The sequence below is a fragment of the Corvus cornix genome, chromosome 24 (assembly GCF_000738735.6).
Source record: "Corvus cornix cornix isolate S_Up_H32 chromosome 24, ASM73873v5, whole genome shotgun sequence".
NCBI lineage: Eukaryota > Metazoa > Chordata > Aves > Passeriformes > Corvidae > Corvus > Corvus cornix.
In genome coordinates, this window is record NC_046353.1 from 1667547 (window position 1) to 1687799 (window position 20253).

Consider the following 20253-nt stretch of genomic DNA (forward strand, 5'->3'; position numbering starts at 1 on the left):
GGATTCCTCACAGAGAGGGAGGACAGGAATCTGAAACACACATGGACTGCTGAGAGAGGGATAATTCAGCAGCAGAGAAAGCCTCCGAACTCCCTCATGGCCTGAGAGTGCTTTGCATCCGGGGCTGTCTCCTCCTAGAACTCCCCTTTCCCACTTTCCAGTGGGCCTTTCCCTCCACTTTTCCTTCAACTCCTCTTGCCCCATCCCCTTTCCTTTGCTCTGCACCCAAAGGACTCGGGGATGAAGCTTTTCCAGGCTTATCCTGCCTGTGTTCAGGACACGGGGCGAGGTGACCAAGGGCTGAAGCTCACGCCCACAGGGCTGATGTGCCCCGAATTCAGAGTTTCAAGGTTTCCCTTGGATTTTCCAATCCTGCTCAGCAGCAGAGCTGTGTGTATTGAATTCAGACATGGTTTTAAGGCTTCCCTTGGATTTTCCAAACCAGCTCAGCATCAGGGCTGCGTGCACTGATTTCAGCCCCGGTTTTAAAGCTGCTGTTGGATTTTCCAGGGCCGCTGTCCCCTCTGCTGTCACCCCGGTGTGACCCGTGCTGGTGCCAGGGACTGACACCGGCCCCGTCAGGCAGGGCTCCCTGCAGGGAAATGCTGGGCTCTGCTGCTCTGTGAGGATTTGCAGGCTCTGAGCGGGCTGAGAGCAGGGCTGAGCCCAGCCAGGGGGAGGGAGGCTCTCTCCCGTCTCACTGGGATAAGGATGGCTTAGCCTGTGCGTTTTGGGGGTGGCAGGGGAAGGAGGGAGTGTCCTCCAGGCAGCTTGGAAGGTTAGCTGAGGTCTCCTGAACGTGTGACATCCTCTGCTTGGCTGTGCCCCGGAGCAGTGACCCACTGGGAAGGTGGGAGGGGGTTTGTGGTGTTTTCCCTGTCCCCGTGTCCTGGCTGTGGGGACAGGTGACTGACAGTGTGCAGCTCCATCACCCTGTGGCCCTGCTGACGTCCTGGCACTTCACCCTCTGGGCCAGGATCGCTGCCCTGGGTTCTGGGGGGAGTTTAGGACCAGCAGAGGATCAGGAGCAGTGGGAAGCAGCCACAGCAGGGGTGTCAAGGCCCAGCACCGCTGGCCCCTGGCCCTGTGCAGAGGCTGGAGGCTCCCTGGGGACACGGGAGCTGAGCAGGCAGGCGCTCAGAGCTGTCACACACCTGCTGCTTAAAGGGTTTTGTGTCCCTGTGTGTCACAAAAACCCCTCAGGGGCGGCTGCTTGGGGCTGAGTCACCACCTAAAAGCAGTTCTGGGGTGGGGGACCAGGTGAATCCACTGGTTCTCCACTAACTTTTGCACTTTTATCTCCAAGGATCGCACTTTGATGTCAGCAAGAACATTGAGGGTCACAGGAATGTCACTAGAGATGTTTAAAAAAGAGCTGCTGAAGTTTTTTCCACTGGTTTTTGGTCTCATCTTAAGTAATTTTGAATGAGCCTTCTGTTAATGAAAGTGGAAAGTGCTGTGACAATCCTGTGGCACCGAGTTTTCCAGTCTCTCCAAATTCATATTTGGCCAAAGTCAGTGGTACCAACAACCCCAAGTGTGTCAGAGCCATGGGAAGCAAACCTCAGTCTAGAAAATGCAGTGTTTGCAGCAGACAGGACTTTTCTTGGTGCCTCAGAGAGAGAATAACCTGACCCTAATGAAGACAAGAGTGGCAGGTGCTGCTTTAGCTCACTAGAAATTTAAAAAATGAAATGCACGTATTCTTTATTTTGTATTAATACACTGTAACTGCTTTACAGAGTCCAGCAGATCAGTTGCATGTAAATACTACAGATGAACTTGCCAAACTGGAGCTCACAAAACTAGTGCATTTATCCCAAAGCAGAGACTAAACCCTCTAAATCCTTAAAAAAATACATTAAAGAACATACCACACACACACATATTGCACTTTTCTCCGTATGAAATTTGTACCCCATATACATCACACCAAAGTCTCTTCAAAGGAGGCTGTAGTACAAGATAATAAAGCTAATAATTACTCTAACAGTAGTGTACACAGTTCTCTAATGTTAGAACAGAACAGATTGGAACAAAAAAGCCACTTCAAAGGAGTAGGAAGTGGTGCCCAATGGATCCTCTCTGTATGAGAAGGCTTCAGAAGCCTTTTAGTCCTAATTGGCTTAAAGGAAATTACATGAAATGTTAAATACGCTTTTGGCTGAGGGGAAAGAGTCAGGCTAAACTACATTAAAAAATACTGCAGCTTCCCCCTGCCCAGCACTGCAAAGCTCTAAGGAGCTCAGACTGGTTGGCACATCCTGATAAATGAATTGCAGAACTCCAGAATGGAATTATTTTTATCTTTCGAATCCTGAAACGTGCAGGATCCTGGAGCTGGATGGGGAAGGAAGTGGTTATGGTTCTGGCAGTCACCCAGCTCCTGGAGCAGGACTGGGGCTGTCTCCAGAGTGCTGGGTGTCCTGTAGCAGCTCTCACTGCACAGATACTCACAGTCCAGAACACGTGGGTTATGCTGCGGGGCAGGGAAGGAGGAGTGAAAGGACAGGACTCTGTCTCCTCTTTGTTCCTGCTCTGTTCTGCTGCAGTTTTTGTCAGGCTGTCTCCCCTCCCTCTGTCAGTCCCTGCAGGTGTCACTGGGGTGGTGTGTTCCACTGTGCCACGGATTTCCTTCTGAAGGGAAACCACACAACAAAAACCTTTTCTTTCAGCTGTTGAAAGCAGAGCTTTCTGGCCATCTTTATCCTGTGATCTCTGTTCCTTAAACTCTCCTTTGCTGCTGCTGCCTTGAGAATCCCTGTGATAGCAGAAGTAGAAGCTGAGCAATTTGGACTGAACCAGACCTGGGCCAGTGTCAGAGCAGGCTCCAGAGAACAGGAGCTGTCTCTACCTGAGCACACAGGGACCAGGTGCCTTCTGTCCCCTGTTAAACCCTTCCCCCTACACACAGAGTGGCCAAACTCCTCCTATTCCGTGTTTTAATGTGGTCTTATTGCTGTAAATGCTGATTATCCACCTCCCTGCACCCTCGGGATTTGCAGTATCAAAGACCAAACCTTCCAGCAAACTCTGGCGTGATCAGCACAGTTCCTCTCGCTCTTTGTGCTTTAATGAAGCTGCAATTGTGCTTAATGTTTGCTCAGAAAGGGCTGGCCTGGCCACTGGCCACTGGCCTGGCCTGGCCCACCATCCTTCAAGGTTAGAGACAAATCCCAGACTGGAGATCTCAGCTTCCTACAGCTCCCTGAGCCATCCCCCTCCTGTGACTTGGATTTCATGACTGGAAAGTTCTGGAGACACAACTCCTGATGGAGCTGGAGCATCCCTTGAAATGGTTGACACATCAACAGTTTGATGCTAAAATATTGCTGTAATACTTTCAGTGTCCTATATACACGAGCCACTCAAACACTGAGAAAGTTAAACATGTCCCACACGGTGGGACGTGTGCTCTGAAGGGACTTTGGCCACAGCAAGGACATAAATAGGGTATTGTCTACTTTCTTCAGAAAAAAGCATAGAGGCTGATAAAGAACTGAAAAAGGCACAGCACTATCACTTCACAGGGGTGTTTTTTTTCTTTTTATAAGCTCTTTTTTTTTTTTTTATCCTTAAAGTTCTAAAACCCTAAATAATTGTCCAAATATACAAAGCTCAATAAACCACCAGCAACACATACTGCAAATTCAAAACACAGTTTTGTTTGCTTGTTTGTTTCTTTTTAAAATGCAACCCAGGGATCCTTTCCAGCGAGCAGAACTTCTCCAGGACAGAGCCCTCCTGCAAAAGGGGGCGATTTTAAAAGCCACCCAGGTGGATTTTATTATTTTTAGTATCATTTCCTGCAGCTCTTGCTCTCCCATGGTTCTCCTTACCTTCTGTGTCTGTTGGCTCATCCTTGATCCTCCAGAATTCCGATCCCCACCCAGAGGTCTCTCCAAACAGTCCCAGGTTTCTTTTGACAAAGTCCAGCTGTCCCTTGCTCCAGATTCCTTCAGCAGACAGTGAAGAGCTCCTTGGCAGGCTTGGGAAATCCTGTTTGGGTGCCAGCAGGAGGAAGTGGAGGCTGCCTGAGATGCTCAGGGCTGGCCATGGAGTAGTTCCCGACCAGGAGCTCAGTGGAAGTGCAACTTCCCTTGAATTCCACCTTGTGCTCCTGTTCTCCAGAGGATTTCAGTTGCCATCAGCGCAGACCCAAATCTACCCTGAATTTCAATGAAAACTATTGCTTTTATTGCCAAGAAGTATGATAAGTGTGCACTCACTCTCCTCTCTCCAAGTGAATGTTGGATGAATGCTGACAAACTCCCCAGATTTTTTTAGAAGGGGCTATTTCCTTCCTCTGAAATTCACCTTTTTTGCCTCCTTCCATGCAGACTTTGTGGGATGGAGCTGCACTCCCTGTTCTCCAGCCCCTGCCACTGGGACCAAACACCTCCTGCTTATTTTTTTTATTTTTTTTTCCCTTCCAGCCAGGTGGATTTTTAGTTCCCCTGCCAATTCAAGGGTCGAAGAACTACCATGAATTCCGGGGGTAGGAACGAAAAGAACAACCAGAAATTCACATGCTTCTCCATTTGTCCTCGCACTCAGCCCTGGCTGCTAATTCACCAGGACGTAGCCACCGTGCTGGGGATCCACAGCCTCCATCATCTCACAGTCGAAGAGTCCGGGCAGTTCTGAGAGGGCCAGGGGGTCGTAGCTGGGCTGAGCCTCCGCGGAGGCCGAGCTGCTCTGGCTCTCGGGCACTGCCCCGCTGCTCTGGGGGAGGTGGCACTGCTCAGCTGAGGGGACAGCAGGCACCTCACAAGTCTGATAGGGGAACTGGAGGGGCTGTGCTGGCTGGGGCTGCCCCGGGGGCGAGAGCCGTGAGGGGCTGGGGGGCAGCGGCTCCAGCTGCACCTTCGGGTACTGCCTGAGGAAGGGCTCGAAGTGCATCTGCCCCGAGGAGGGCTCCAGCACGGGGCTCAGGGGCTGCTGCAGGCTGAACTGGGCTGGCTGCTGCTGCTGCTGCTGCTGCTGCTGGGGCTGGGGCTGCTGCTGGGGCTGCGGCTCCTCCGGGCAGGGCAGGGGCAGCGGGCTGGCCCGGGGGTACGAGCTCTCGGCTATCTGCATCTGGTTAAAGTAGGCCTGCAGCTGGGACTGCTTCTGCAGGAACAGCCTCTTCTGGTGCAGCCTGCATGCAGGACAGAAAAACAGTTATTTCTGGCCATTTGGACTCGAAAAGGGTCACTCACACTGCTCCCAGTACACTGGGAAATCCCTGGGCAATCCTGCTCATTAACCGTTGCAGCACATCAAAGTTATCACCTTCCAGTGTTATTACAGATCTCCTTTGATAACCCTTTTTTATCAATTTTTTAAGCTAACCCCATGCACTGTTTAATTCAGTTTGTTAAGAATGAGATGCATTTTGTTTGTATTTTAAAGCCTCATGTTCGCTGCTCTGGGGAATTTGGGAGCTGAAGATCAGGCAGAGAAATTCGTAAACACGTGGCAGGACTTGTTCTTGCTTTTAAAAGAAGTTTTGAAGTGAAGCTTTCCTTTTTCAGATCATTTCTTAATGGATAAAGAGAGTTCCAGTTCTTTACTCTTGAGAGTAACTTTTCTGCATAGTTTGGAAGATTCTCACCTGTGCTCCTGGAGCTGCTGTTCCAGACTCCGGGGCAGTTCTTTGCAGTAGAGCTGGCAAGTGTTCTGAGCTTTTGAGAGCAGAGTGGGCTTCTGCAAGGAAAGCAGAGCTGGTTTAAATGGCTTTTGATTTAATGCATTAGTCCAGAAAGCAAGAGAAAGATTTTCTACCCCTGTAACTGCTCTGCTGTCCACAGACCCACTCTCTAAACCCATAAAACCTGCTGCCCATTGGCTTCTAACCCTTAGAAAATACTTTTGCAGGAGAGATTGTACCATAAAAAAATCCATGGAAAGCTTTCTTCCCAAGTGGAAGAAGCTGCAAGCTGGAAAAGTGGGGGGAAAAAAAGTTTTCTATAAACTAAAGCTGTGGGAAAATGGGTTTGAAATAAAGGGGGTGTGGAAGAGGAAGGCCCAGGGGGTTAAGAAGTGGCTGCTCAGATGCTGATGCAAACCTTTATGGGGTGTTACAGCAATAGTCTGTATCCAGCAGCAATTATTAAACACTGCCAGAGGAGGGAACAGCAAGAATGCACTTTTTGCATCATCAGGGTCAGTGCCTGACACCAGAAAAACATGGTGCCATTCCCAGTTGAGCTGTTCTCTGCTCCTTTATCCTCTTGAGTGCTTTTCCTGGGCACCAGGATCCCAAAGCTGCTGTGCTGTTCAGTGCAGGGAGGCAGGGCAGGGGTACCTGCAGCCTGTGTTTCAGGTACTGCGTCTCCAGGCTCGGCCTTCGGGATAACAACGGGGGGTGGGCACCATTGGGGAAAGCAGATGGAGCTTCCTGCTGCTGCTGCTGAGAGCCTTCCTCCTGCAGAGGGAAGAGGAACAAGCTGCATGTGCACAAGAGGCTTTCTTACCCCTTTCTTTAAGGATTTTCCCTGCCAGAGGTTCTGTGGTTGCTGTGTTCCTGTTCCACTTGAAACGACTCACTGGGAGCTATTGAATATTTCACTCTGCAAATCTGGCTGTTATCCCTTCTTGCAGTTATACCAGGCCACGTCCACCAAGGAAAGCAAAGGTGTTACTGGCCTCTGCTAAATCCAAAACATCCTTCAGATTGAAAGCAATAACTTTGTTGGGTTTGGAAGGATGACAGAGCCTCTCACTGACAGCACGAGGATGGGCAAAGGCTGCAAATTCTCCAGTCTGGGGAAGGCAGAAAGGAGAATAGGGAATTTAATCTGTCAATTAGCTCTTCTCAGACCTCCACAGCACCTCATCCTCTCCTGATCTGCCCCGAAGTACTAAGCTGGAGCTTGATTTCTGCTTTATGTACCTGTGCAGGGCTGTTAATGAGGTCCTGCAGCTGGGTGGCAGCTGATGTCAGGGAAGGTTCTTCCTCTGATCCCATCTGTTCGTACAGCAGCTGGACTTTGTTCAGCTCCAGGATTCCTTTGGTTCGTGCCAGGTTCTGGAGGTGCTGCCTAAATGCTACAATTCCTGGAGAGGAGTGGAGCAAAAACCCCTCATCAGAAAAAAACCCCAATTTTCTGGCTGGCGCGGGCAGTGTGAGATAAGCTGGGTGATAACCGAGCCACAGCGGGGCTGCTGTGCAGGGAGGGCATTTCCTGCTGTGTCTGGGGATCATGATTATTCCAACAGGTTATGAACACAGCAGTTATCGATGCAGAGGGGTTACCTTGGGTCAGGGAGGTGTCGGAGGCTCTGCGTCCCTCGCGGAAGCTGACGGGGGAGCGGTTGTGGGCCTCTCGTTTTTGGGAGCTCAGGGCCTGCATGGCCGGGTTGGCAGGCCTGAGCCCGATGAAAGGGGGGGTCACCCGGGGGGCCTGGTGGCTGTTCAGCACCATTTCCTTCAAGGAAGGGGTCTCTCCCAGGAATTTGAGATCCCTCTGGATGGATCCCATGTCGTACTCGGAGTCGATGCTGCCCAGGGAGGAGTTCTCATCCAAGGAATAGACTTTGCCTGTGACAAAAAAAACCCAAAAAGCCAGGATAAAAAGGGAAGTGCAGTGGGAATCAGTGCCACTGACTCGAGCTACTCCTGTCAACAGTGGCCAGCTCAGAGTGAACAGCCAAAAAAATCAAGTTTGATAAAGGAATTGTCAAGTAAAACTTGCAGTACAGTAATGGGGATCTGCTACTGGTTTTTGCAAGATTTTGCAGCAATCAGGCACTTTGCAGGTGTTCACCGGCGTGTCTGGGAAGTGTTTAGGGTTTTTTTATCTCACAGATAATCCTGACAAAACTGTAGCCTGAAAGGTTTAGGCACCTCCCTGCTTTTGGAGCCCAGAGGGTTTTATTTCCCCACCGTTCTCCACCAGCTCATCTTTAGGGGGTGAATGATTTGGGGACATTTAGTTGAAAAAGCAGCCTTTTCTCCCAGCCAGATCTCCCAGTTGCTGCTGGGGTTGTACGTGAGTTTAGCCAGCTGTACATTTGCTGCTTTGATTTTACACTGTCTATACAGCAGCTTTTGGGGTGTTTTGTGTTTTTTTCCCTTTGGCTTTTCCAGCAAATACAAACTGTCTCGAACTCATCACTGTAAAACCTCCTGTTTTCCATCACTAGCTAATTAGAGTGAGCGCTGAGGGAGAAGATGAGCTGTGAGATGTCCTTGCTGAGCTCTGTACCTGTGCCTGGCACCATCACCAGCTGGTTGGTGACCTCTGCCAGGGTGTGACGCCGCTTTCCCCCTCGAGCTGCCTGCAGGGCAGCGAAGGCCTGGGCTGGGTCCTCCTCTGCCTCTCCTTCTGTCTCTATTCCTTCATCAATTGAGGTTTCCATCATGCTGGAAGGCAGGGATTGGCATCCTTTCCTCATCACCACGGGGGGCACGGGGTCCAGCAGGCAGCCGTTCACCTGGGAGGCAAAGGGACAGGGGACAGCTTTGTTTTGGGCCCAGCTTTGTTCTGTGCCCAAAGAATCGCCCCCAAAAGCAGGAAATCCCTGGTCTGAAGGCATTTGGGATCTTTACTGAGTTTAAGGCTTGTTTGTCATGTACAATTCTTAATTTCCCCCTTGCATTCCCTTAACATTCAATTCCCTAAACCTAAATATTCTTATTCCCACAGTTCTGTGTTCTCCAAGGTGGTGGTTTTTTTTTTTTTTATTTTGAGTTATTAAAAACTTTGCCAGCTTAGTCACAAGTATAAAATATTTCTGGAATGTCCAATACTGCTGTTCCCCCCTTCCCATACCTGCTGTGCTCATTTATCATGCTCAGATAAACACCACAAAAAAACCCCAGCCTTGTATTTCAGCCTTGCAGGGCTGTGCTCAGGAGTAACTCCATAAATGCACCCTTTCCCAGCACAAGTCCACTTGATTGATGTTGTTCCCCTGCAAACACAGGTTGCCTGGAGAAGCTGTGGAATCTCCCTCCTTGGATTTACCCAGCTTGATAAAGCCCTGAGCAGCCTCCCACGGCTTTAAGTCAGACCTTTCGAGGCACTTCTCCAGCCTAAACTGCTCCTAGGATTTTCATTCTGGTTTTATTCTCCAGGCCAGTTTGCCATGGATCCTCCTGCACCGTAACTGATTCTTTGCCATATAAAATTATTTATTTTAGGCAAAAAAACCCCCTAAATATTCCTGTGTCCTGCAGCTTTGGAGGATCTGTAGTGCAATTACTGTCCTGCTGCACGAATAGGACCACACTGGGCAAAATATGGATGAAACAACACAATCCTTCAGCACAAAACCTGGCACTGCTGCAGCTGATTCTGTGTAAAGCCATTTCATGTGAGCCATTCCTGAATTTTCCTCCAAGTTCTTTGGTATTTTGAAAAGAAAGGGTGTGGAAAAGAGGCTTCACTGCATTGACAGCAGCTCTTAACAAATGGTCCTGAGGCAGACTATAAGGTAGGAAAGTATTTAAAGCAGCATTGAGAAACAGCTATAAATAGTTTAAACACCAGGCAAGTGATGATTCCTGCACGGGGAAACTCTGGGTCTGCTGCCTCTGTTTTGATTTCGTGGATTTTACCTCTAAATTGAATTTCTTACACACCTTCCTTTCCATTTGTGACTTTCCCACTCAAATGCCTCACCCTGATCTGGCAGAAAAGAAGAACCAATCCCACATCGGCTCCTTGCAGTTTTCCAGGGATCAGAGCCTGGAAGTCTTTAGTGGACATGTCCTACAAAAATTAAGGCCCTGAATATTCCCAAGTGAGCTCAGACTTGACACCTCACTGCTGTCACCAGCTGTTGACCTACCCTGGCCAAACTGCACCTATAAAGCAAAAGGGGGATGCAAAATAAAGCTTGAAATGTTAATTTTTAAGTGCCTTTGAACTGCTTTGTGCTTTGCAGCTGTCAGAGACCACACAAGGAGCTGGTGCTGAGAACCAGGGCCACACTCTTGGTGTTGGGAACAAACCAGGGAGCAATAAACCCTTCACACTGGCAGGCAGGAAATCAAACCCCAGCTGGCATCAGGCTGGATAAATATGCTGAAATTCAAATTAGAACGTGGTGCAATGTGAGAGAGAGAACAGAAGTTTTATGAGAGTAACATACTTCTAAATGTAATTATTTTAGGCTATTTTCCCTTCTAATTGCTGACTCCAGATCAGGCTGGAGCTCCCTTTGGACACTTCAGCTGCATCCATGACCCTTCTGTGTAAGAAGGAGGAGTCTTCAGGGCTCTTGAAAATAAGTTTGAGAAGAACAAGGGCAAGAAACCCACTTTTCTGGGGGTCTTGTCCCTTTCCAAAAGCAGTGTGGTGAGAATGGAATGTAAGCAAAGAACAGGAGGCAGAAGAATGATGAAAAAAGACCCAGCTGTGGAGAGTTACAGGGAAAAAGAATGTGGAATACCTACAACTCTTGATGCTTAAATACTTGAGTTTCAGGAAGCAGTGCTGTGCTTTTAAAAGACAAATAGATTTTTTAGCTGTAATGACTTCTGGAAAAAAAAAAACCCAACAAATAATAGTGTGATTAAAAAGCTGTACCTTTGGTGTCTCAACCCTTTCCTCCTCCATAAACGCTGCCTCTCCCTGGCAGCTGGAAGGAGGGAAGGAAAAGGCTTCTGCTCCTGAGGCTGAGGGGAGACCTGGAGACTGCAGCAGCCTTGGATTTTGGGAATGCAGGTTCACCGAGGGGACCACAGCTTGTGCCTGAAAAACAGAATTTAACAACTCCAAAACTGGAGTGATTTTAGGTAGGGAGCAACATTCCAAGTCACAAATGGAACAATGTGTAGCCCACCACTGTCAGAGCAGAAGTGCAAGATTTATTTCTTGGTTCAGGATGAAGAACATTCTTAGCCTTTAAACTATTAAAAAAACAACATTACCAGCCCCAAAACACACAGGCAAACCCCAAATGTAATTAAGCTCAGTAGTTACTGAAGCTGACTTACCCCCAGCAGCACAGACAGAGTTTAGGGCTTTTTGATGCTCTAAAATTCCTTTTTATATTCAATGCAAACCCCCTGAATGTTACCAGGGGGCTCACGACTGGTTTCAATGACTTTTTTAGGAAATTAGGAAAACAGGGCTATTTAAAGGTTTTTAACCTTTATTTCTGGGAGTGCAGTATCCACAGCACTGGCCAAAAGGGAACAGTCAGAAGAGCTGTGGTGCCACCAGGTGTGAAAACAAATTATCCTTGGGACAACTGCGAGGTTGTAACTGAGGGAGAAGTGGGAACTTCAGCTGGGAGAAGAGCTGAGGTTAAAACCGGAGCTCCCCACCAGAGCCAAACCCACTCTTTGCATTTTGTGCTTCAGGATGAAACTACACCAGCCAGCGAGGCACTGCAGGTGGAATGGAGAGATTCTGGAGGAGGAGGAGGCTGAGCAAGGCCGGGAGGGCAGCAGGGAGCCTCACCTTGGCCACGGTCTGCTCGGCGATGGTGCTGGGCCGGCGCTGCCGCGCGTCCACGCGCTGCTCCACGGGAAAGCTGCTCCGGTGCGACTTGAGCCTCTCCACCAGCAGGTAATAGATGGCAGCAAAGTGGTTGTAGCTCTTGTTCTGCAGGGACTGAGAAAGAGAAGCACAGCAAGTGTGGCAGCAGCCAGGTGGGTGTTGGTTGTGTTCTGCCACGAAAAAGAGGGAATTTTGGGGGGGGTTTAGGAGGCGGTGGGGAAGGCAAACGCTGTTCTGGGCTGAGAAGGGTTCAAAGCAGAGTGGCAGGGACGGGAAAACATCAATCCTAGAACTGCAGCGAGCTCCCAGATAGATGGGACACTCACAGATAGCATTCTGAACCTGCAGAAGGCACTGAGCTCCCATCCTAAAGGCAATTATCCTGTTAATTCCACAGGGAATCCTGGCATTTATGTCTGGCGAGAATGGCTTAGGACAGGGCAGACACATCAGCTGCTCTCTGCTTTCACGCTCCTGTTTGAATTTTCTTTGACCACCCTCTTAAAAACTCAAAATGAATTTACTTTCTAATTTGCCCTTGTCTCTCTCCAGCTGCCAAGTTAATGATTTATCCAACCCCACTCAGGAGTGTGTTTCAGCCCCATTTGGGTGTGTTTCATCCCCATTTGGGTGTGTTTCATCCCCATTTGGGTGTGTTTTATTCCCATTTGAGGTGTGTTTCACCCCCATTTGAGGTGTGTTTCACCCCCATTTGAGGTGTGTTTCACCCCCATTTGAGGTGTTTTACCTCCACAGTTTTCTGCTGGTCTATGCCCAGGCTGTGCATCAGCCTCAGGACCTGCTCGTTGTACTCGCCGAGGGAGGGCTCGTTCTCCTCTCCTGGTGGGTAGAGGATTGGCCTCTGGGCAGGAACCTCCACCAGCATCCACTTGTGCTCCTTGATCTGAGCAATGGTCAAACGTTTGGATGGGTCCAGGACCAACATTCTTCTGATGAGGTGCTCACACTCTGGTGGGAGGAAAAAAAAAAGAGAATTATAAACTTGCCCAGTGTTACCTGAGACTCACCAGCCCAGAACTGCCTCACTGCAGCTAAAAATCCCTCAAAACAAGATTAAAAATCACATTTAGAAGGAGAAAAGCCTGAATTCTTCAAATACAAGGCATGGCCAACAGTGCTGTTCCCCCTGCGCATCTCCTGCCCCCCAGATTATCCCAGATTTTACTCAAACCACACCAAGAGAGTAAAACCACAGCACTGTTACCTTCTGACATGAAATAAGGGATCCTGAACCTCCCCTCCAGGACTCGCTGCCTCAGGATGGGCAGGGTGGGTCCATCAAAGGGCAGCGCTCCACACACCAGGACATAGAGCACCACCCCCATGCTCTGTGGGGAGAAAAAGGGAATTTTCAGTTCCATTCCCAAGCTCCCAGCAGTGTCTCTAGAGGGTGGCAAGCCAAGCCCTGCCACAGAAATAACTCTGTTCTGCAGAAAAAGGGAATTTGGATGAAAAGGAGGCAGCTGCACACGGGTGACTGAGTGGTACCTGAGAAGTGAACCCCAACTTCAGCTGAGAATTCAGGGTATTTTTATTAATCTCAGCGTTGCCCAAACAAAAGCAAACCTCAAGCAACAGCCACTCAGTGTGGAAAACTGTAATATTTTATATTTAGAGCCTGTGGGGAAGAGTTTCTGTGACCAGCCAGCTTGAGGGGATCATTTAATGTGAGCAAAAGGGGACAAAATGGGCAAGAGCTCTGCTCCAATTGCTTATCCCTGGAAGGATGGAAGTGAATTTGCACTGGAATATTCTTGTCAAAAAAATAACAGTGCCACAGCACATGAGAGAACCACATCAGCCTGGCACAGCACTGGGTTTCCAAAGGGGAAAAAAAGCAGGTGTTGACCTCAAAACTTTGTAAAAACACAAGAGATTTTACAATTAAATATAGATTTTTAAAACAAACCCCTGCCAAAAACAGAACTGCAGATTGCTGCAAGCTCAGCACCTTCACAGAACCCTTAACTCAGAAGTGAAGACGATTTTATTTTAAATATGAACACCTTCTCTGTGGGGAGACAGATCCTGTTAATGATTTAGGACCTTATAGATTTAAGGAATATTTACCAAAGTTCAGGGATTCCCTTCTGACGTCCACAGAGTCACCTGGCTGACGTCTGCTCTGTGTTTATCAGTCCCCAAAGGTCCAGGAAGGCTGGAGCCTCTTTAAAGCCAGTATTTATTGTGTGCTTATGTACACACAGTCAGCCCACGGCCAAATAAATGTGTGTAAAAGCACCGTTTTTATTTGTTTGATTAAAAACTTCACCAAGTTGTTATTTGGGAAGGCAATTTGGACGAATTTAAATTAACTGAGCAGCCCAAAGGTGGCTTTCCATGATCTGCCCTGGCTAAAAAGTCAGTGCCTGGGTGATGCTGTGTGCAGTGTTCTCCAGGCTGCCAAATCATCCTGTCTCTGGTTGCTTTAAGATGTGAATCAAAAAAGTTAACATAAAATCAGAAAATTAAAGTAAAACCCCCCAAAACCCCAATAAAAGCAAAGCAGGAATGAAAAGCAGGCTCTGAAGGGTGCACAGAATTTCTGCAGTTCCTTTTAGTCCCTTTCCTACTACATCAGAGCAGGGAGTGCCCTCTCTCCCCTCCTCATTTGGAATAATACACACGGAGACACCAACTCCACCCCAGGCAGCTGCTGCTGGAGGGTTTTGGGGCACAAACGAGCTCATTTCCAGCTCCAAGATCAAAGCAGAGCAGTCCCCTCTCTCCTGGGTGTCTGGGCTTCAGAACCCCTTTAACCTCGTCAAGGTTCAATTCCCACTTAGCCCAGAAAACACTAAAAGGCACTGGAAAAAAGCCAATTTCACTCATCCAGCCAGGGAGCTTCTGGAGGAGGATTTTGCCCTCTGACATCCACCTGCAGTGCACATTTAGCAGCCACCTGGACAGGCAACCCCAATTCCATTCAGAGTTAAGCAGCATTTTAGGACACTCAAGAAATAAACCTGAAGAGGAACAACTTGTCTGCAGCTTAAAAAGAAAATCCAATATTCCAGACCCACAGCTAAAGAAAAATCGAAGATTCCGAATCTGCAGCTCAAGAACAACCAAAGATTTGTTCCAGCTTCCCAAAAGTTGACTGGAATGCAATTAAAAGAAAGGAGAATGGTACCCAAATGTCCAGCTGGGGTCCCTCATACTGCTGGCCTTCAAAGACTTCTGGGGCTGCGTAGGGGGGGCTCCCACACCACGTTGTCAGAGGCTCCCCGCTCTTATAGAAATTCCCAAAGCCAAAATCTGTGGGAAAAAATCAATGGAAAAGTCACTCCAAGCTTCCACTGCACCACAAAGAATAATTACATGCATTGCCTAAGCCTGAAAGCCCACTTTGATTCCATCCCAAATCCTTTTGTGGGGACTCCCACTGAAAATATTGGGATGCTGGATGTCCTCTACTGCGGTTTTCCTATTGTGGAATTATTAAAACACAGCAAAACCTTCACAACCTGGAGGAGTTGTGAGTAAACTTGTACCAGTTTATAAACAGCCATCATTAAAATTCAACAAACTGACAGTCACAGCAGATAAATGAGATTGTTGACTTGCCAAGAGATAATCTGAGATTTCAGGTGCTCTCTAGCCTTGAATACACAATAAATTTTGACAAGCTTTGGAGCTGGGAAGAAGGAGCTGTGCCAAGAGCAACAGGCATGGGAAAACGAGGGGACTTTTGCTGGGAAGGACACTGCTACTGGGATTGTCTGCAGCCCTTGGAATTACCAGTCCATAAATAAAAAACCATGCTTTTAAATGCTTCTTTTTATGGTTTAATACATGACCAGCTGTGGTCTGATATTAATCAGAATTTTTATAACCCAGTGGTGAAAAGCAAAAGCAGCGTGCTTGGACTGAGCCAGAGCCTGGTGCTGCTGTGACAAACAGGACTCAGGCTGTTGATTCAGCTCCCAATGCCTCCCAGGGATGCTGTGAATGCTGATCAGCAGATAGCAAAGCTGATAAGCGCCCTGGTTATCACAGGCTCTGCTGAACCACCGGTTGTGTCGGCTGTGCTGCTCAGAGGAGCCAGAAAACCATGAGAGAACCCTTGGAATCAAAGCAACGAAGAGAGATTCAACAAAGACTCCAAAAGAAGTCACCCTGGAGTTGGTTTAGAGCAGCAGCCTGGGACTGAAGGCGCCTGCTGCCACCGAGCTCAGTGGGAAAGGAGTGGGGGTTGCTTTCCTAGCAGGAGCTCCAGCAGCCCTTTAATGGAATTCTACCTGCAAGATCACTCAGAAATGAAGCAGTTTTGGGAACACCAGGAGTGCAGAGGGTTTTGGAGCAGAGAACGAACATATTTTGGTGTAAGAAAACATCTTACACTCCCCTAATTCCCTGATACGTGTGGAACCCTCCATCTCCGAGAGCCCTGTTTGGGATCAGGGTCAGCAAACCCGATACCCAGCCCCGCAGGGTGAACTTTTGGGACCTGGCCACCATCAAAGGGACCCCGCTGGCTGTGTGCAGCCAGGCTGGGTGCCAGGGCTCCGGGTGAAGGTCAGGAGCCACCAGAGCCCAGAGCGTCACAGCAGAGCCCTGACGGGCAGGGACGGTCACGCCACGGCCCGGGGACGTCACCGAGCCCCAGGGCTGCCAAGGCCAAGGCCGGCTCAGATTCCAAACTTATCCAGGAGCCACGGGATAGAACATCCCTGCTGCCCTTCCTCCCTCATCCTCCTGCAGCTCTGAAACAGCTTCAGCTGTTTAGTAACACAGGGGGGACAACAAAATCTACCCCAGCACTCTGTAATCCCCCCACCACTCTGTGTCACCTTCTTCCCCTTTTTCCTTTTTTTCCCCTATCACAGCCAGACTGCTGTTGTGAATTTTTATTATTATTATTATTATTATTCTCTTTGAGAAGACTTTTATTCACACAGAATTGGCTTGGCAACCGTGACAATGCTTCGGGAGACACAGAGCGATCCCTCCTCTCCAGAAGCATTTTGCCACTCCGTGTAGGTGTTGTTCAATCTGATTTCTCCCCTCACTTATCTTGGATTTGTCAGGTTTTCAACATCCTCGTAGTGCTGCAGATAAACATCAGGTTTTTATCTCTGAACTGCAGCTCTTACTCGGGTGCCACCCTCATAAATCTTCCTATCAGATTCACAAGTACAAGAACATTTATTTGTAAGCACAGCTAAAGAAAGCGTGACCTGCTTGGGAACACAAGGATTTCCAAATCCTAAAAAAGTGAAATTCTCTGCCCATCCAGACTGGGATTTAAAGTTACCTCTTTGGTGATTTCTTCAAAAAGACACATGAAGAAATCTGAGCAGCAAAAGGAACAGAGCCAATATAAGAGAAGCCTCAGGTATACGTTATCATTACCGTCACAAGATTCATCTCACAACACATAATGGTTTTATTTATGGTCACCAAAAGGACCTCAAGAGCAAGGACATCCTGGAGCTGATCCTGGCCTCTGCTCCCTCTCTGAGCAAGAGAACTGCAGAACTTGCAGTGCTTAACTGGGTGGAAGAGCAGCTCTTGGCTGGCATCTGATGGTCTTGTGACAGCACAGACGATTGAGCTTTATTAGGGAAATTCATGAATGAAAGGGCTGTGAATTGCTACCAGAAGGAGCAGCCAAGGAGGCACAGACACAGCAAGTGGGAATTCCTCACCAGTCCCTGTGCCTGGGGTACCAGCATTTACACCTGGAAAATGACTTCCCCATTCTGCCTTTGACCTGCACCTCTGAAACTCCAATTTCTTCCTTTTTTTATGACCGATGAAACACGAGAACCCTTCAGCTCTGGATTTCAGCAAGCATTGACAACACAAAACACTGCCAGATACCTCCTGACTGGCACTGGGCTTTTTCACGTAATACAGGAATTAAAACCAGTGTTCTGCATGTCAGTAACTGGCTCTCACCTTTAAAAATCCAGTTCTGTTCTGTTTTGGACAAAATCATTCCCTGGCTGGGGAGATCAGCATTATTTGTTGGGGTACACAACTTCTTGTGGTCACCCCTTTTTGTTTCCATTATGCTCCTCACACAAATGGCTGTTGTAAACAATTTCTAAGCACTCCAGCACAGATAGCATCCATGAAAACCCTTTCAAAGAAAAAATTCAGGATTTAGACATGATCCTGGATGCTCGGTCCATGGGGCTTCCTCAGTTTTTAACTACTGCACTGTCAGTTGAGTTGTCCCACTTTTTGGAGTGGCCAGGATTCAGTTAAGCACAAAACAATCATGAGTCTCTCATTCTCTCTGTTCCCCCTTCCACCTTGTTCCTACTTTGCCATTGCTGGTGTGCCACAGCCATTCTGGATCCAAAGTGGTCATTTTTAACCCAAAAACATCTCGTTCCAGAGGAAACACCACTGATGTTCAAGGGAAAAATAAGCCAGCCCTCTAAAAAAAAAACCAAACAACAAACATATGCCAGCCACAGAATTCTAAAAGGACTGAAATTGGGCTCATTACCAGAGCACTGAGATTATATAATGGAGTGATCTTCTTAACATTTGCCTGAATCTGCACGTTTAAAAAACAAAAAAAGAAACAAAAAAAGCGCCATCATTTGCAGCATTGTGTTCAGTTGAATAAACTCGGTGTTTGTGCAATCTGCAAATATTGGCTCTCCACAGTTGTGGTATTTGGTTTCTCAATCTCATTACCCCCTTTAGAATAATCTCGAATTTCGAAGGTGTCATTTTTTTGCATGGCAATGGAATCTGTTTTCCCGGTAAAAATGGAAACAGGCTGAGATTTCAGCCCCGTTTGCAATCTGAGAAACAGGAGCTCCCTGCCAGAGCTGCTGCAACTTCTGCTGAGCATCCAGCAGGACGGCAGAGCCTCTCATTTGTACCTCCAGAACCCTTCAAGAAGGAGCTCCAGAGCTATAATTAATCCATTCTCCTAAAATTACCAGCAGAACTCAATCTTGCCTGGCTTGCAGAGAGCCACAGGGAACTTTTGTTGGAGGAGAAATGTGAGCCTGGGAGATAATGGGGAGAGAGGTGCTGATAAAGGCAAGGTATGAGCTTGGCAGCAGCAAACCTGACCCACTTCAGGGGCTGAATGCTGAGCAGCCACTCCTGACGTCAATGCATATTTCCCTGTCCACAGCAGCACTCCAGCCTTCTTCAAAATAACAGTCTCTGCCTACCTGGGCTGCTGCAAACACAGCAGCCTGGCCACGGCACTGCCAGGACTTCCAGAGTGGGGCTGGAAGTTCCCAGCGAGGAGCTGGGCCCCGATCCCAAGCTGCCTTTGGGTTTCACTGCGCGGATTCCTCGCTGCACGGGCAGCCAGCAAAGGTTGTGTTCGTTGAGAGCTGAAATGCCCTCAAGTGATGCCCTCAAAAAGCAGCAAATCTAAAGGGGACACGGACCAATCCAGCTGCTTAAGTTTGGGAAGAGCCAGGAAGGTTTGCTGTGCTGAGCACAAATTCCATGTCAAACCTGGCGTGGCATTCCTCACCTTCCCCCTTCTGAATGGACATTTTATCTCATTAATACCTTCAGTTTTGCTACTTAGACTAAAACTGGAGGGCTTTGCTCCCAGCCACCTCACACCTTCTCGAAAATAAACCTATCAAAGCTCTCACCTCAAACTCTTTACTCATCCTGTTTCTTGTCCAATTACTGAGAGCGAGAAGATCCTTTGAATTCTACCTGTCCCCTTCCTTTTAGAGCAATATTAACACAAAACTATTGGATTTCAGTCCAGCCTCAAGCATCAAAGGTGGCAATCCCACGAACTCACAGATTTAGGAACATTTTTGAATGTTAGTTTATTCTCCTGGTGCCTGAAACACAGAGGTAACTTTGTGCATGTTTCAGTATTTGACTAAAAACTGTTGTATTTTTGAAGAGTAAAAGCTTCAATAAAACCTTGGAAGCAGCAGACTGAGCCAAGAGGCCCACTGGAAGTTAAGAAAAGCTTTATCAAAATAATTCATTGGTTACTGTGCTGCTTTTTTCAATTCTTCCATTAATTGAAATCAGAGGAAAATCCCAGCTATCAGAGCTGGGATCCTGGCTGCCCTCTGTCCTTCCCCAGCCTGATAAATGAGCCATGACAAAGATGAACGACTGGAAGAGGCTGTTCCCAGGGATCTGCACAGCACCAGATAACTCCAAAAATCCCAGATAAACACTGTGGAATTCGTCATCCGTCTCCTTTCCAGAGAAAAATACAACAACTGACTCAGCACAAATCACTACAAAGTTTCCAGCAGCCTGAACCTTCCTCCAGCTCCTTTATCAGCCAGGCTGGACACGGGGAGTTGCTATCAACCTGATAAAGCCTGACAGAGATCCACGGAAGAAGCAGCTAATGGGCTCATTAGCATCCAGCCCACCTGTAATTAACTTTTTGCAATGGAGAAGTGGAGCAGGAGAGCAGGGAGGCAGGGCAGAGGCAGCAGCAGCCGATGGAATCTCCTCACTCCCATTATCCACCGTTTACAGAGTCCCTGGAGAGCTCCAGCTCTGAAATTTGGGGTGACAGAACAGCTCAGGGCTCCAGCCTTGCTGTGGTTAATGGCTCTCCTGAGATGCCTCTGAGGGAGGGGTTTGTGAACCTCTGCCACTGCTTCCCTGCAGGGCTCAGGACATCCAGGGCAGGAAAACCTCTGGATGCAGGAGCTGAGACCCCTGAGGAGCCCTGGAAAACCCTGCCAGGCTGAAGAGCATAAGCTGCAGAGCTGCACACTGATGTGGAGAAGGATCAGAGGGCAGAAGTGGGCAGGTGAAAAGGAGGAGAAGGCAGGAAAGAAAGCACAGATGAACAATGGCACAGAAATTTCCT

General features: G+C 48.2%; 1 protein-coding gene across 1 annotated transcript in view; it reads right to left on the reverse strand.

Annotated features, from left to right (window-relative positions):
- Positions 1–1681: 1681 nt before the first annotated feature.
- The window catches only part of SIK2 (salt inducible kinase 2), a 29177-nt gene continuing 10605 nt past the window's right edge, over positions 1682–20253 (reverse strand). The window contains 11 exon segments of the mRNA XM_039564854.1: positions 1682–5140; positions 5597–5688; positions 6290–6409; positions 6878–7041; positions 7241–7525; positions 8193–8421; positions 10521–10685; positions 11400–11552; positions 12187–12407; positions 12664–12787; positions 14593–14717. Coding sequence (XP_039420788.1) covers positions 4567–5140; positions 5597–5688; positions 6290–6409; positions 6878–7041; positions 7241–7525; positions 8193–8421; positions 10521–10685; positions 11400–11552; positions 12187–12407; positions 12664–12787; positions 14593–14717 — 2252 coding nt within the window. The 3' untranslated portion in view covers positions 1682–4566.